The sequence below is a fragment of the Culex quinquefasciatus genome, chromosome 2 (assembly GCF_015732765.1).
Source record: "Culex quinquefasciatus strain JHB chromosome 2, VPISU_Cqui_1.0_pri_paternal, whole genome shotgun sequence".
NCBI classification, from domain to species: Eukaryota; Metazoa; Arthropoda; class Insecta; order Diptera; family Culicidae; genus Culex; species Culex quinquefasciatus.
In genome coordinates, this window is record NC_051862.1 from 223,086,637 (window position 1) to 223,101,341 (window position 14,705).

General features: G+C 38.5%; 1 protein-coding gene and 1 long non-coding RNA gene across 2 annotated transcripts in view; one reads left to right on the forward strand and one right to left on the reverse strand.

Moving 5' to 3' along the window:
* Window positions 1-727: 727 nt before the first annotated feature.
* On the forward strand, window positions 728-1,144 carry LOC119767681. The gene is made up of 2 exons (XR_005277648.1): window positions 728-813; window positions 873-1,144. It is a non-coding gene; the product is annotated as an uncharacterized LOC119767681 (long non-coding RNA).
* Window positions 1,145-7,382: 6,238 nt separating this feature from the next.
* LOC6033604 (cadherin-related tumor suppressor) overlaps window positions 7,383-14,705 on the reverse strand; it is a 165,205-nt gene continuing 157,882 nt past the window's right edge. The window contains exon 20 of the mRNA XM_038251105.1: window positions 7,383-9,159. Coding sequence (XP_038107033.1) covers window positions 7,416-9,159 — 1,744 coding nt within the window. The 3' untranslated portion in view covers window positions 7,383-7,415. The remainder of the gene's footprint in view (window positions 9,160-14,705) is intronic.

Here is a 14,705-nt window from a genome sequence, read left to right on the forward strand (position 1 = left end):
CTATTCGCAACTTATGCCGGAATAGTGGGAGTGATGGCTTACCTAACGATAGTGTTTTAATCTGCCAGCTAAGTTTAGATTTCCGACGGGATCTCCAGACCTCCTAGCTCGGATTACCAAAATGTCCGCCAGCTCTATGGAAGTTAAACCAGCTACTCCGACGAGATCGAACATCCGGAATGGACATCCGGTGTTGCCGCTGCTAAAGCAGCATAATAGAAGTTTGATTTTCACTTTTCAACGGCCTGGCAATTTGCAGGTTTTGGAGGTTTTTTCACGCGAAAAAACGTGGTCGAAATAAAAAAAAGAGTGAAAATTAATCTTGTTCAAACATGATTTGAACCGGTTAATGCCAACCAATCAGTGAGCAGTATTTTTCTATAAGAAAATTCTTGCAAAATTCTTACAGAATTCTGACAGTGCTGCTAGAATCATTCTAGCAGGATTCTTACAGAACCAATTCTGTAAGAAAATCTCGTATCTGGGTGACAGTTTCGTTTTCCAGTTGGACCCTAGGCCAAACACGATGACGGTTTGTTTATGTTGTTCTTTTGTTTTGGCCTGGCAGGCCAAACCAAAACAGAGTCTGCTTTCGTGTTGGGGCCTTTTCAATCAAACTTTTGTTTTAATTTTGAAAGGGGTTTTTTATTATAATTTTCGCGGCCAATTCGACAGAATTTTGAGTAATTGAGGGCAAATCGTGATATTGTGATGTGAAAAATAGAATTTTACAGTGAAAAAAGTTGTTTATTCTGCAATAAGGTTGGGAAGTTGCCGTGGCTGCCGTGTTATGTTCCTTCTGCATTTGTCAAGGTCAGTAACTTTTTAAGGTTTTTAAAATGATAATACTTACATAAGTTTCTATTTTAAAGACAAATTCCCTTAGTGTTCATAATCCAGATGATCGCTTCGGCTGGTGCTTCTAGCATTCTCTGGATTTTCATATACTTATCGTGGACGAACTTGTGTGAATCAAGCTGCTGAAATTGTCGCTGGAACCAGGCCACAATATCGCTAGGCCGTTCGTAAAAAGCTACTGGGTCGGTGGATGGTCATGAGCAACTCCCAAGAAAAAAGCGGATCACTAGCAACGGAGAGTTTCATCGGAACGAGATGGCGACAGTAAGACACGGGAATGCAAACTGATGTGAGAAATGGCTTCAGGAAAGATCGAAAATCCGATGGCCAATGTTCCACGATGGAGTTTCTATCATTATCCAACCGAAGATTGGATCCGAAGACTGAAGATCGAAGGAAAAATGAAGTTACGGAATAAACGAAAAAAAAACGAAACTATTGGCACTACGCCCCCCGGGGCATGGCCTTCCTCTAACGTGGGATTTCTGCTCCAGCGCCTCTGACGAGACAGGAGAAACCGGGACCGACGTTTTACTTCACCATCCGATAGAAGCTCAGTGGATAAGGCGGGAATCGAACCCGCGTCTCATAGCATCATCGGGATCGGCAGCCGAATAAATAAAATCTATTTGCAAACATTGTTGGGTTACGTTTATTTCAATTGTGATGAATATTACTATTATCACGTCTTATGTTGTATGAAGTGTCTCTTCCGCGAATGGCCATTACTCCAAGCCGCTCCCTTTCCTGGAGCGGACACTCCCGACACAGGTACCAATGAGCTCGTTCCTACAGCAGACTTCTCACCGCCGCCGAACGCTCTCCGCCACTTTATCGCTGCAAGTCGCATCACGTCGGAGCTGATTCGTACCGTGTAAATTTACGAGATTTGTAAAAATGACCGGGATTTTCTTTTATTTGAAGCAGAAATCGATATAAAAAACATAATTTGAAGCAAAGGGCCAAATTGATTTCAATTTTGTTTATAAACAACATCTTGTTTGTCCCTTGAGCTAACACGATTTCAAAACAAAACACCTCCAGTTTTCACATTGGTCCTTTATAGTAAAGGAGCTATGTGGATGTTGAAAACAAACCCAATTTATTAATAAAAAAATCAACTTTTTGAACTTTTCTCGATATATAGCGATAGTTGAAGACTTAGTGCATCATTTGCATGAAAAATCTCGTTTGTTTTGATTTTCGACTTAGGTCCTTTTACATTGTTTTGCTTGATTTAATGATTTTGAAAATCCTCGTGAAAATCATTAAATTAAATTAAATTGAATAATTAAATTAAATATTTTTTTTTTCGCTTGCTTTTAAAATAATTTATTCTAGCTACCGATTTGGACTCGATTATTCGAAGTTCGATATTTTTTTTTTATTTCCAAACTTTTTACTTCAAATTCGAACTTTGCTTTATTTTGGTCGCATTCTTTGATAAAAAATATTCTAAAACATTTTTAAGTAATTAGTTAGTTACTTAAGTATTAGAGGGTGACGAGCGGGAATTCCCGGGAAATCGACCATTTTTGAACCTCTCGATTCCCGGGAAATTCGGTCGAGACTCCCGGGAAATGTTATACGTATAAATATCGAAGCAAAATTATATAAACTAATCAGAATAATATTAGAAAACAAATTGTTTTTGCAATTCCGTCTTGAAACTACTAACTTTTCCTGTCATTCTTGAACGACGAAATAGCCTACTTTTCCGTACCAAAAATAGCAAAATCGAATAGCTACACTTTTCAAAATAAATGCTGAAAAGTTCTACTTTTCAGCACTGAAATGGATGCTGAAAAGTTGAACTTTTCAGCACTTGTTTCGAAAAGTAACACTTTTCAACCTTTTTTTTGATTTTAACGATTTATTGACAAAATATATAAAAATTAGACTTAAAATTTCACTCAATGAGTGTTTTTCGAAATTGCAAAAAATGTTGTATGGAACTCGTTGCAAAACTTGATTTTTTCAGCACTCTTCGTATTTATGCAACTCGGTGAACCTCGTTGGATAAATGTACGACTCGTGCTGAAAAAATCCTCTTTTTGCAACTTGTTGCATAAACTACTATTAGAACATTGGAAGTTCGATGTTTGCTGTCCAAGTTCGAATAAACCAATGCTTCTCTGATCTTCTTATTCAGAAAGTTTAAAATTTAACTTATCAAAAACTCCAATAACTATAATTGAGAGAAACCAAAAAAATGGACCTCAAAAATTATCTTGATGCATACTTAGCACTTACACCCCAGAAATAAAATCTAATGTTTTTTTTTAATTATTTTTATTTATCATTTCTGAGAGGAAAAACAAAATCAAAATAGGTCCGATTTCCATATCCTCTCTCGAGCATAGCAATCCTCATAATCTATTTTTAATCCTCCCTAGGATAATTTCTCTGTATCAAGGTAATTTTCTTTTTTGATGTCAACAAGCCATTTTGTGTTTCACGGGTTTCGCGTCAACTTCAATATACAATTATATTTTGGGAAAAAACACTCTGTCAATCTTTGTAATTGTGAACATTCGGATTTTCCTGATAACTGTAAATAGTTCTTCAAACGAAACTATTGGCACTACGCCCCCCGGGGCATGGCCTTCCTCTAACGTGGGATTTCTGCTCCAGCGCCTCTGACGAGACAGGAGAAACCGGGACCGACGTTTTACTTCACCATCCGATAGAAGCTCAGTGGATAAGGCGGGAATCGAACCCGCGTCTCATAGCATCATCGGGATCGGCAGCCGAAGCCGCTACCCCTGCGCCACGAGACCCACAAATAGTTCTTCAATGAATATTAAATTTTACAGTTGACCTTAAAATAAAAAAAAAACAAGTTAAACTTGTTGTTTTGAGTCGTTGTTTATCATATTGGCAATATCCCGATACTGGGAAATTATATATTAGCTATTTTTTTTACTTCACAAAAATCTAATAAGAAGTTCATGCAATAAACTTGTGAAACTTTTGAAAAATCACTGAGTGCGAATAAAGATTCGTTAACATTTTAAACTACAATTTTGAGTCCCAAAAAGGACAAGAAACGATCTTGTATTTGCAGATTCAGAAAAAAAAATCAAAAGGTAGATATAGTTCCTCAGATAAATAGAATACTGAAGTTAAGGTTTCATAGAATAAGTATAAATTAAATGTAACTTAATTGATTGAAAAGTAAAAATATTTGTATATTTCCTTTTTAAATTTTTGCCACTATTGACATAGAAAAAAAAACTCCCGGGTCCCGGGAATTCCCGGGAAATGCCCAAATTTAACTCTCGATTCCCGGGAAATTGAAAATCTCGAGAATCGTCACCCTCTACTTAAGTTCGACAATCAAAACTATGAAACCGATTTTTTTTTCTTGATTTGATTATCCGAAGTGAATTCTGTTGGAAAACTTCGGATAATCGAGTCTGGACTGTACTCGGAACTTTTGTGCATCAATCCCGAGAATTCCCGGGACAAAATTTACCGGAATTTTTCCAAAACCGGGTATTCCTGAATCCCGGGAATTTCCGAGGCTGAAAAAAATTCAAATTTTAATCTGGAAATTAAGATTCAATTGTGGAAATACATGAGCAGTTGAATACTTAGTAATCGATAGAATATTGAAGCATTAAAATTTGTATTCGGCATATTAAGGAAAACTGATAAAATTTTATTTTGCAGATCCGTAAAATGCCTAGCGCTTTAAATATTTTCTTTTACATTTTATTTATTTTTAAAAGACTGGGAATTATATTTACGTATGTTTACGATTTTAAGTTTGAAAAAATATCATATAAAATTATTCTTCATCAAACACCGGCATCTGGAGCAAATCAGCACAAGTGTTACGAATTAAGACAGATATTTTAGCATTTTTTTGCTTAATTTTTTGATTGACGCCGGCAGGGATGGAATAATAGCAAAAAGAAAATCAATTTCACTTGCGAACTTTCTTCGCCCACGAAAGATAGAGGAGGCAAATCACGCAAAAGAAAATCGCCACCGAACTTCTCCAAGAAAATCAATCTGCTGGTGATTGTTTGTGAATTTTTCTTGGTTGTATGGCGATTGTCCACGATCCATACAAATTTGTTTTTGTATGAACAACTGTCTACAAGGGGGTTACAAACTCCCCAAAATGTGTCCACGTGGTCTATGGATGGTCCCTTCTTGTTTTTATTAGACATTTTCAAAGAATTTGTTGATATGCAAAAACATTTAAAAGAAATATATTTAAAAAATAGACACACATTGGATTAAAAATATTTAAAATCCAAAGGAGCGACATAAACTTTGAAAAATATTTGCAACGGCCTTGGTACATTTATTTGCTGACGACGTTCAAATTTACTATTGTGCCAAGAAAAATTCAAATAATCTTTTAATTTCGAATGAAATCAACCATGATCTGGCCAAAGTTCATCATTGGTCCGAAAATAATTTTCTTCCTATTAATCCAAGTAAAACAAAAGCTCTTCTTATATAAGCAATCTAAGAACTCCACCTTCCCCTCCTCCATTAGTTATGTCAGGAGAAAGAATAGAATTTTTTGAAAGCGCCAATAACCTTGGTATAATTTTTAACTCTAATCTGGACTGGAGCTCGCACATAAATGCACAAGTTGGAAAAGTGTATGGAACACTTAAAAAGCTTAATCTAATTACCAATAATTTCGATATTGTCACGAAGCTTAAATTGTTTAAAACGCTAATCTATCCTCATTTTATCTATGGAGATTTCGTTTTTTCTAACGCTTCTGTGGCTGCACTTGATAGACTCAGAGTTGCCCTGAATGCATGTGTACGATATGTAAATAATCTTTCAAGATATGATCGTGTTACAAACTACCAAAGTAATCTCTTAGTATGTCCGTTTTCCCAATTTATTAAATTTCGCTCTTCAGTTACACTTTTCAGAATCATTCATAGCAAAAATCCCAACTATCTTTTTACCAAACTAGTTCCTTTTCGTAATCAGAGAACGAATAATTTTATTATACCTAATCATTTCTCTGCTTATTACAATGGTTCACTGTTTGCAAGAGGCGTATCTACCTGGATTTCTCTACCTTCAAATTTAAAATCATGTAGAAGTATTCCTTGCTTCAAGAGACAATTGCTAAACTTACTCAACGATAAGGATTAACAAAACGCATTCGAGATAAAATAGTAAATATAAATAGTATTAGTGTTAAGGTTACAAAGCTGTGAATTTATCATATTAAATCAAGATGTAATATTTTATAAGACTGTGTCTTACATTACATGAATAAACAAATAATAATAAGAATAATAATAATAATAGTATTGAGCAAATTTTATGATTTTAAGCTAGAAAATATAGCAAATATAATAAAAACATGGATTTTATGACTGTTTTTAAAAAATTCTCGGGATTCCAAAAAATATTTTTCCGATTTCGCGGGAAATTAAAAATCCGGGAAAATTTGACGCCCTACTTCGGATAATCGGATCACGGACTTTTTCTTTTTCGCTTTTAGGGCCAATACGCACCTCCCAAGAAAGGCGGTCAAGAAATGGCTTTACAAACAACAGAACAAAGGAGAGAGAACGATTTCTTGGGGCTTTTCTTCACCCTCTCTGGCTTACTTTCGCTGCCGCTGCTACGCACATTTGGAAATTTTCTTGACCGGTTCCTTTCGAAGTGCATATAGAGATTTATCATCAAAGTTGATTTCGATTCGATCAAATTCGATCAAAGGACAACCCTCCCACATATTCAGAACAGTTCACAGAAAATCTATAAAACTTTTGTTTGAAAGCAACTCTTGTGATCTTTCGATTGATGTATCGACTGAAAATTTTAACATTTTATATTTAGTTTTTAATGAAAAATATGGACCTTGAAATCCTCGAATTCGGAACACTTTTTTATGGTTTTAAACAAACTTTTTTTCTATGAAAGAGGGCATATTTTCTACAAAATAATGACTCTTAGCATTAAAACCAATGAAACTCTTGAAATAGTAGGGTTGACAAAAAATTGCATTTCTAATACTAATACTAATAATTTTGTCACAAATGGCATACATCACTAGACAGATACAAAAGAGCGCTGAAAGAAAAAAGAGGTCAGCCGATAATAGAAATTGCGTGGGCTCCAGTGCATACTCGTCAGACTAGAATAGGCTTGGGAAATATTTTTGTAAAATGCTTATAAAAGGAATAGAATAGATTTTAGTAAATGTCAAATTAAACAGAAATGTTCACAAAAAGCTGCTATACTGGTTGGTGTACTTGGTTTTAGTAAATTTCAAGTAATACTCCAGATTATCCAGCATCATTCAGACACGACCGCTTAGTGGGACGGGAATGGGCATATTTCCCCTAGTTCTCAACAACCCAAGTAAAACTCAGCTTTCATTCATAACATTTATTATTATTATTTTAATAGTAAATTTAGTTACAAGATGATTATGATACAGAGTACAAAGATTTCGTCTAATTTAGCTAATTTTTCCGATAGATAATAACACAAGAAAAATGCTCTATAGTTACAGTTTTATGCAGTTTTTTGTTTTCTTTGTTTAGGAATCACGTGCTCTACATCTGCCGGATGCTCTTGAGGGACTTTTCAATGTTCCGGTATGTACGCGACGGAATCACGTCCAGTAATACTTTGTTGTAGCTCGGATGGTCCGACATCTGCTTGAACATGCTCTTGGTGTAGTTGCGCGTCTCGAGCGAACCTTCGAGGAGGAGTTGAGCTCCGGTGAGCACCAGCTTGTCGCGCGATTCCTTCGGCAATGCGAAAACCTTCTCCGCTCCAATCTGGTGCACGATTTTGTCCAGCATTTTGGCGGCCGTCGTGCGGACCACGGCGTTCTGATGGGTCGCCCCCTTGAAGGAGATGATGTGGATCACCTTTGCGTTCGAGAGGTTCTCGCACATCGATTCCAGCGCCTGGGTGGCGTCGGCCCGCAGGAACTTGTTGGTGTCGGCGGTTCGGTGCAGCAGATGGGTGGCAATGTCCTCCGCTTCGCCTTCGATGCAGCGTCGATGGGTGGAGAAGAACTCGGCGGAGGCTTGGCAGGCAGCGCGGGCGACCTGCGAACGCAGATTGCGGACTTGGCGAGCGAGGGCCACCGAGAGGAGATGGATTTGGGAGTCGATCACTTCCGGGTGGTGGCGGATTAGACGGACGAAGATCTGAAGGCCGGTGACGTTCTGCTCCCAGTTGGGACTCTCCAGGTGGATGATGCAGTTGGCGAGGGCATCTTTGGGCTTTTCAAACTTTCGTAGGTTCTTCTGGAAAATGACTTCGTTGCCTTTGGTCTTGCCCTTGGTTGATCCTCCGACGGGGGTTGTTTCTTTGGCCGGGGCAACCTTGCTACTCTTGCGGACTAGAAACGGTTTCTTGAGGATTTTCTTGGGTGGTACTGGCTGGGCGGGCTCTTCTTCGTCGTCTAGTTGCTGGAGGTTTCCTAGACTGGCCGATTGCACTCTGTTTTTGGGTGGTGGAGAAGCTTCCGGTTCCTCCGGTTGATGGTAGCTGGTGTTGGACAGTTCTTCGGTTGAATAGGATTGCTGAAGCGGGGCTGGACTGGGCGTGGGATAGCGCTTCGGTGTTGTAGTCCGCTTTGGAGGTTCTATCACTTCTTCAATATCCTCGTCATCGTAGTCCGACTCGTACTGCACCTGGTTGGAGCTGATGACGTCTTCGCTTCGCACCGGAGTCGACTCCTGCTCGTACCACGCCTCGTTGTCGGTCCTACTCTTTGCCGATCGAGCCGATTTGATGGACACGTTGTCTCCGCCGCCGGCAGCGCTCTGCTGCTTCAGCGAGGTATTACTGTGCGAGATGGCACTGGTCCGAGAGAGGCGCCCGTCGCTCTTCAATATCCCAGAGCCAATCGACTTGTGTGAGGTAACGGATTGTGGCCGCGAGGACATTATCGAGCCGGGGGTCGTGGGCGGGTACGGGTCGCTTCCCTTGCCACCGAAATTAAACGTACTGTTTGAGATGATTCGGGTCGAGGTCGAGTCATTGCTGGACTTTTCATCGTTCTCACTATCGTACTGCTCGTCGCGATGAATAATGTAGCTTTCCTGATTGATTCCTGCCCCCGCCGCCGTTGGCACGCCACCCTCGCCCAGAAACCGCGGCCGATGAGGTGTCTCGATTGTGCTATTCGCGCCAAAGAAGCGTCCGCCGCCGTTACTAGTGGCATTGTTTTGGCTATTGCCGTAGCTTTTGCCCGGTGATAAATGGGGACGCTGATCTAGATCTTGCTTATTCTGCACATGCGTGCTCACTTGTTGTTTTGCTGGGTTGTTGTTGCCGTTGCTGAAATAAAAGAAACAATAATTGAAACTTTAAAATTCACATCCCAAACAAGTACCACCCTAGTCTGAAAACTATTTCAAGCAGTCCAACACAGACTTCGTCCATAATTAACTAGTGTGAACACTGACTCCTGAGTGGCGTGTGGTGCAGAGTGTCAGGTTCACCTCTTGCGGAGGTGGAAATGGAACGTCTCCTATTCAGGCCATCGAGGAGGGCGCGGGGTGTTTTAATTTCTTTTTTTTTTGCATTTATATTTTGAAACTCAGCAGCTGACCTTGCCGCCACACTCCACGCTCTTCTGGTGGTGGCTCTTATCAGCCCACCAGAAATACAAGGATCGATAAGCTAAGGCATGTGTAACGAACGGAAGAACAACAACCAACCAACGGTCGTCGTCGTCGTCATCAGGCCAGCATGTTCCGGTCGGTGGTGGTAGTGGCGACCTTCAGCTGTCGGAATTATTTAGGCATTCTCGACTTGTTAGACACTCGCTCTTTCTCTTTGTGATTGTGTTGTTATTTCCGCGGGTGATGATTATTTTGTAACAGTTTGTTGCTTCAAAATAGTCACACGACTTGATTTGCGGTTGACCGTGGAATATGAGCTGTTCAATTGAATTAAATATTCAACGACCTGTTTTGAACCTGTCAATATCATGGAAAAACATGGTAATTTATATGGAAGGATGTTGAGTTTGATTGAAAGTTAGACGTGACATTTTGATCCCTTCAATTATTAAAACTGATAAATAATCTTAATCGTTTTATTATTTACATTCTAATATATCTGGAGCAACATTTGAAAGGGGCGGTACGACATTGCTCTTACGGCCTTTCGTCCCATTTAAACGCGTGTAATGAAAGGCCGTAAGAGCAATGTCGTACCGCCCCTTTCAAATGTTGCTCTGGATATAGTCCAAACTCGATAATACGTTTATTTTAATTTTCTATTTTTAAGATGTTTAATTCGAGTTTGGTGATTTAATATTAGTCAAATTTTGATGATTGATTTATGCTTAATACTCGGTCGTCGCCATCTTGAATTATATATTCCAGTATCGAACCTGGACTCTGTACAACAAAAGACACATGATTTTGTTTAAAATTTTATCATTAAATCCTTTATTAAAATCTTTAAATGAATCGATTGTGCATTTTTATTTTCAAAAATTGATGTTTTTAGGATCTTTATATTATTTGATGTTAATTTATCGCTTGCGTGTTCTAGCGTGCTGCTCGTACTGACTCAGAGCAAGGGTGAAATGTAGGTGTAAGGGCAGTGCGTGTTCGTCGGGAACCTGGTGCATAAGATCGGTCAAGGCCCGTTCTTACACTGAAAATTGCGAATTGCGAATTGCAATTTGTTATGTTCAAATAAGCCAGGCTGCGTAATTGTTCTCTCCATACATTTCTCGATACAAACTAGGGAACTGTCCATACAAACATTCTAGGAACATATTTGGAAATTGGTATCTCGATTTGGATTTCAATTATGATTTTTTTAAAAGAAAATTAAAAAAAAAAGTTTACGCTGAAAATATCTAACTTTAACCCAAAAAATTATGTTGACTAACCTTACAAATACAACCTCTCTGTCCTTTTTTAAATTTTGCCCTTAATTTTAAATAAACGATATATTGGAAACTGTTGATTCTATTTCCAATGTCGAAAAAAGAAAAAAAATTGTAACATTTTCTGATCCTTTTGAAGACCACATAATAGGTAACGAAAAATGAAGCTAATTGCAATTAAACACAAAATCTTTTTTTTTATGTGTAATTTTACCCTAGAAACCCTTAAAACCTTTAAAATTGTTATCACCGAGATTTTCACTTTCTTTTACTGTGTAACTAAATTAATAGTCTTTTCTCTGGTCAAATTTGACTGAATTTATACAAGAAGTTTTAAAAAGTAGATTTTATCAGTGCTGAAAAAATATTTTTTTCAACGATTTTAATACAACATTTTCTAAATGAAACGTTTGCTCCCCTTTCTAGAACAATTTATGTTTAATTTTTTTATATTTTACTAATTTTGGAAAAAAAAATATTTTTTAAATTTGCTATACATACTTTAAAAAATTTAAAAATTCATCAACCTATTGATTTTTTTAAAACTTACTGATGTTGAACAAAAATTCAGAATTTTTGTAATCGTTGAATTGTGTTTTCTCGAACGACGAACCTATTCTAATTGAAGAAAATAACATGTTTTGTCCATGTCGTAAAAGAAATTCTAGTGTGTTTGACAGGTTAAAAATTAATTAATAAATATTTTTTTCTATTTTTTGGTGCTATTTATTGGTAGATTCTAGAGCGTCCAATTTCCCGTTCCGGGAATTCCTGAAAAATATATATATAAACCATTTCCCGGGAAATTTGTAAATTTCCCGGGAATTCCCAAAATTCAAGCAGAAGTATACATTTTCCTTACTTTCTGGTCCCATTTTTTTGAAAATTTGCAAAAAAGTAAAGAGAGAACCTAATTTGATTTTGATTTTATTTTTTCTTGTCTAGAACACGTTATTTGCCATGGAAAACATGATTTCTGCATGATATTATTTTTTGTTTTACTTTATGAGTCAATGTTATTCTTAAACATATTCCCTCGAAATGGTAACAGAGACAATTTCAAAAGCATTTTTATGGTTGAGAAGCATGGTTTTGATTGTTATTTTTTGATTTGATACAATTTGAAAGACTGCATATATAAAATAAGAAAATTGTAATATTTTTATAAAGTTGTATGATTTTTACCCCACACTCATTTTGAACATTACAGTTGCTGTATTATACAATTTTGTTGCAAAATATAAATTAAAAGCACGATCAGAATAATTTTCAGTAAATTTACGATTTGCCGGTAATCCCGGGAATTACCGGAAAATCGTAAATTTATTGAAAATTATTCTGATCCCGGAAATTTTGTAACCCCGGGAAATTGGACGCTCTAATTACGTTATTTTCAATTGTGCTCAGTAATATATGCTCTTCCTATTAGACTTATTATTGGTCTGTTGAATAATTGAAACATCCCAAAAGCATTTAGGTATAATTTAGAAGCTTTCAGATATTTCGTGTGCCGCATTTAAATGAAATATATGAAAAATATAAAATAAGTAAAAGACTTTGGGATGTTGTTTGTTTTCAACAATACTTGACTGTTAACAACTCAACAAAATAAATGTATCAAAATACCAAAAATGAAACTAGAAAAACATGAGAACCAATGTTATTCGCATTAAAGAAGTGACCAGAAAAAAGACTGAACAAGAGAAAATTAACAATAGATAACCCAATTGCAACAATATCAAGCGTATTCGAAGCTCCCTACACTGCGCCTCCACAGGTTGATTCCAATTCCATGGAGAACCCATTAGCGCGCAATAATGTAACCTTTTGCAACTCATTATTCCCAGGAGGTTGACTGTGGTTCACACCACCGTCATTATTCAGTTTTCACCATCACCCGGGACTATCGATTCCACATTCCACGATTGCAAGCACAAAATTGTTGTAACCTTCCCCAAAGTCCGCGCCGCAAAGGGTCAACCCAAACATTCCACGTGTGCGGGCGGGCGAGCGGACCCGGACCTTCAACCGCCGAACCGAAGGTTCTCCTCTTCGTGGTCCCTATTTTATGGTAATAATTATAATTACTTTTCGTCTTCACTTTTGTCCAACTCCTCCGTCGTGGGTCCGCCGCTGCTGCTCGCCGACGTTGCTCGGGAACGGTCGCTGTCGACGTTTCGGCCTTGCCCCTGAGGATGACCGTTTTCGACTGGGACGCCGCCACCGCCTACTGCGTCGTCGAGTATCAGTTCGTCACGCCCGATAAAGTTCTTCATCGGGGTGTAGATGGTGCCACCGTCGAGGGGAACCACGTTGGTCACTCCGTCGTCGTTGTCGTTGTCACTTTCGTCGGCGGTTCCTTTGTTTTGGTTGGATGATGACGACGACGGAGAATGGTTACGAGCATGGTTCCAGCAGCAACAGAACCGAACAAAGTTTGGTGGATTTCGAAACACTTTTTGAAACACATGTGTCCTGGCGCCGTTTTGGGAGGTTGAAGAAGCTCCGTTCGACATCGCAGTCGATTCCGGCTGCCCCTTCAGGTTGCCATTTTCCACCGCCGAGTGATTGTTATTATCGTTGCTGGTGCCATTTTGAACAACACCTTCATCTATCACAGCACAGCAAAGGCACCAGTTTGCACAGAATTGATTGTAATAGGGTACAACTTTAACAAACATTTTCCTCAAATCACTGAGCTTCCCGTTCACGTCACTTCCGCAAAAATCAGAAGTCGTTTGTAATTGTCCCAAATTGGGAGACTTTCATTTTTCACTTGGGTCATTCGACGGTGGACGATGGCCTAGTTCTGGCTGCTGGCGACTTCATTGCTTCGAGCACGTTCTGCCTTCGCCGTTGGTCCTTCGAGGACTAAAACTGGATCGAAACTACGAGTCGTGAGTGCTGCTCCACTGGTCAACTAACCGACTACTGGACGTTACTATACTCTACTATACACTCTCCTTCTCTGAAAAGGCCACTGGCTTTTCCTTCCTTGCTCCTCGTTTTGTTGGTGTTCAAATGGATATTGCTTCACCCTCCCTTCATGGCAGAGGGGTGTTTCACCCGTGTATTGGTTCATGCTTGCCGCCTTTCACCACTATTGTATGTGTGTACCGCCGTACCATGTTGGGGGTGGCGAGGCAAGCATTTCTATAGGTATCTCATTGTTTTGTTTATAACAACGAAGCCCGAGACTGAAGCAAATCGAGGAAAGACCGCCTTGCTTGGTGTGGGTAGAAGCATCCTGGCTCCGATTTTATGCCATACCGTGCATGGAAGTTGGTTGGTTCATCAGTATTTTATGGCAAAGCCTTTAACAATTGTTTATAAGAGTAATTGTGTGATACAGCACTAGTTACATGCCTGCAATCAGCAAAAGCGTGACAATAAAAAATAGGACTAGTTGACACGATTTCAGTGCAAGCTAGCCACCAGATAACCATCTCCCCACCTAGCATGCATTAGAACACGCTGATGGAAGGATTTTCAGTGATTATGTGAGCTCATTATTTATCTTTGTGTCTGGGCAGGGCAGTACACAATTGTGTCACTTCACCAATTGGACTAGACTGACTGGGTTGGTCGGTCATGCTACTGTTACACTCATTAGGTCATTATGTTTGGGGAGCATATTGCATCAAGATCGATAGAAAAACCTGCTTCTTGCATGTACAATTATAGGACATTCATAAATGAAATGTTGTCTACAAAGAACGGGTGGGAGTGATTTTCTCTTACCCCATGATTCGTACAAATGTAGGAATAAGAGAATTTTATTCAGGATTCAAATGGTATTGTCCACTTTTTTAACCTTTTATATAAATACAGTCGACTCTCTGGTTGTCGCTCTTCTCTATCTCAATATTTCTCCGTCAGTTGGCAATTTCTTCATTTCGATTTTATTGTAAAAATTTCTTAACGAAATCGGCGGATTTTGTGCATTTTTTTGTTTTTTATTAGGCTCAAAATTTAT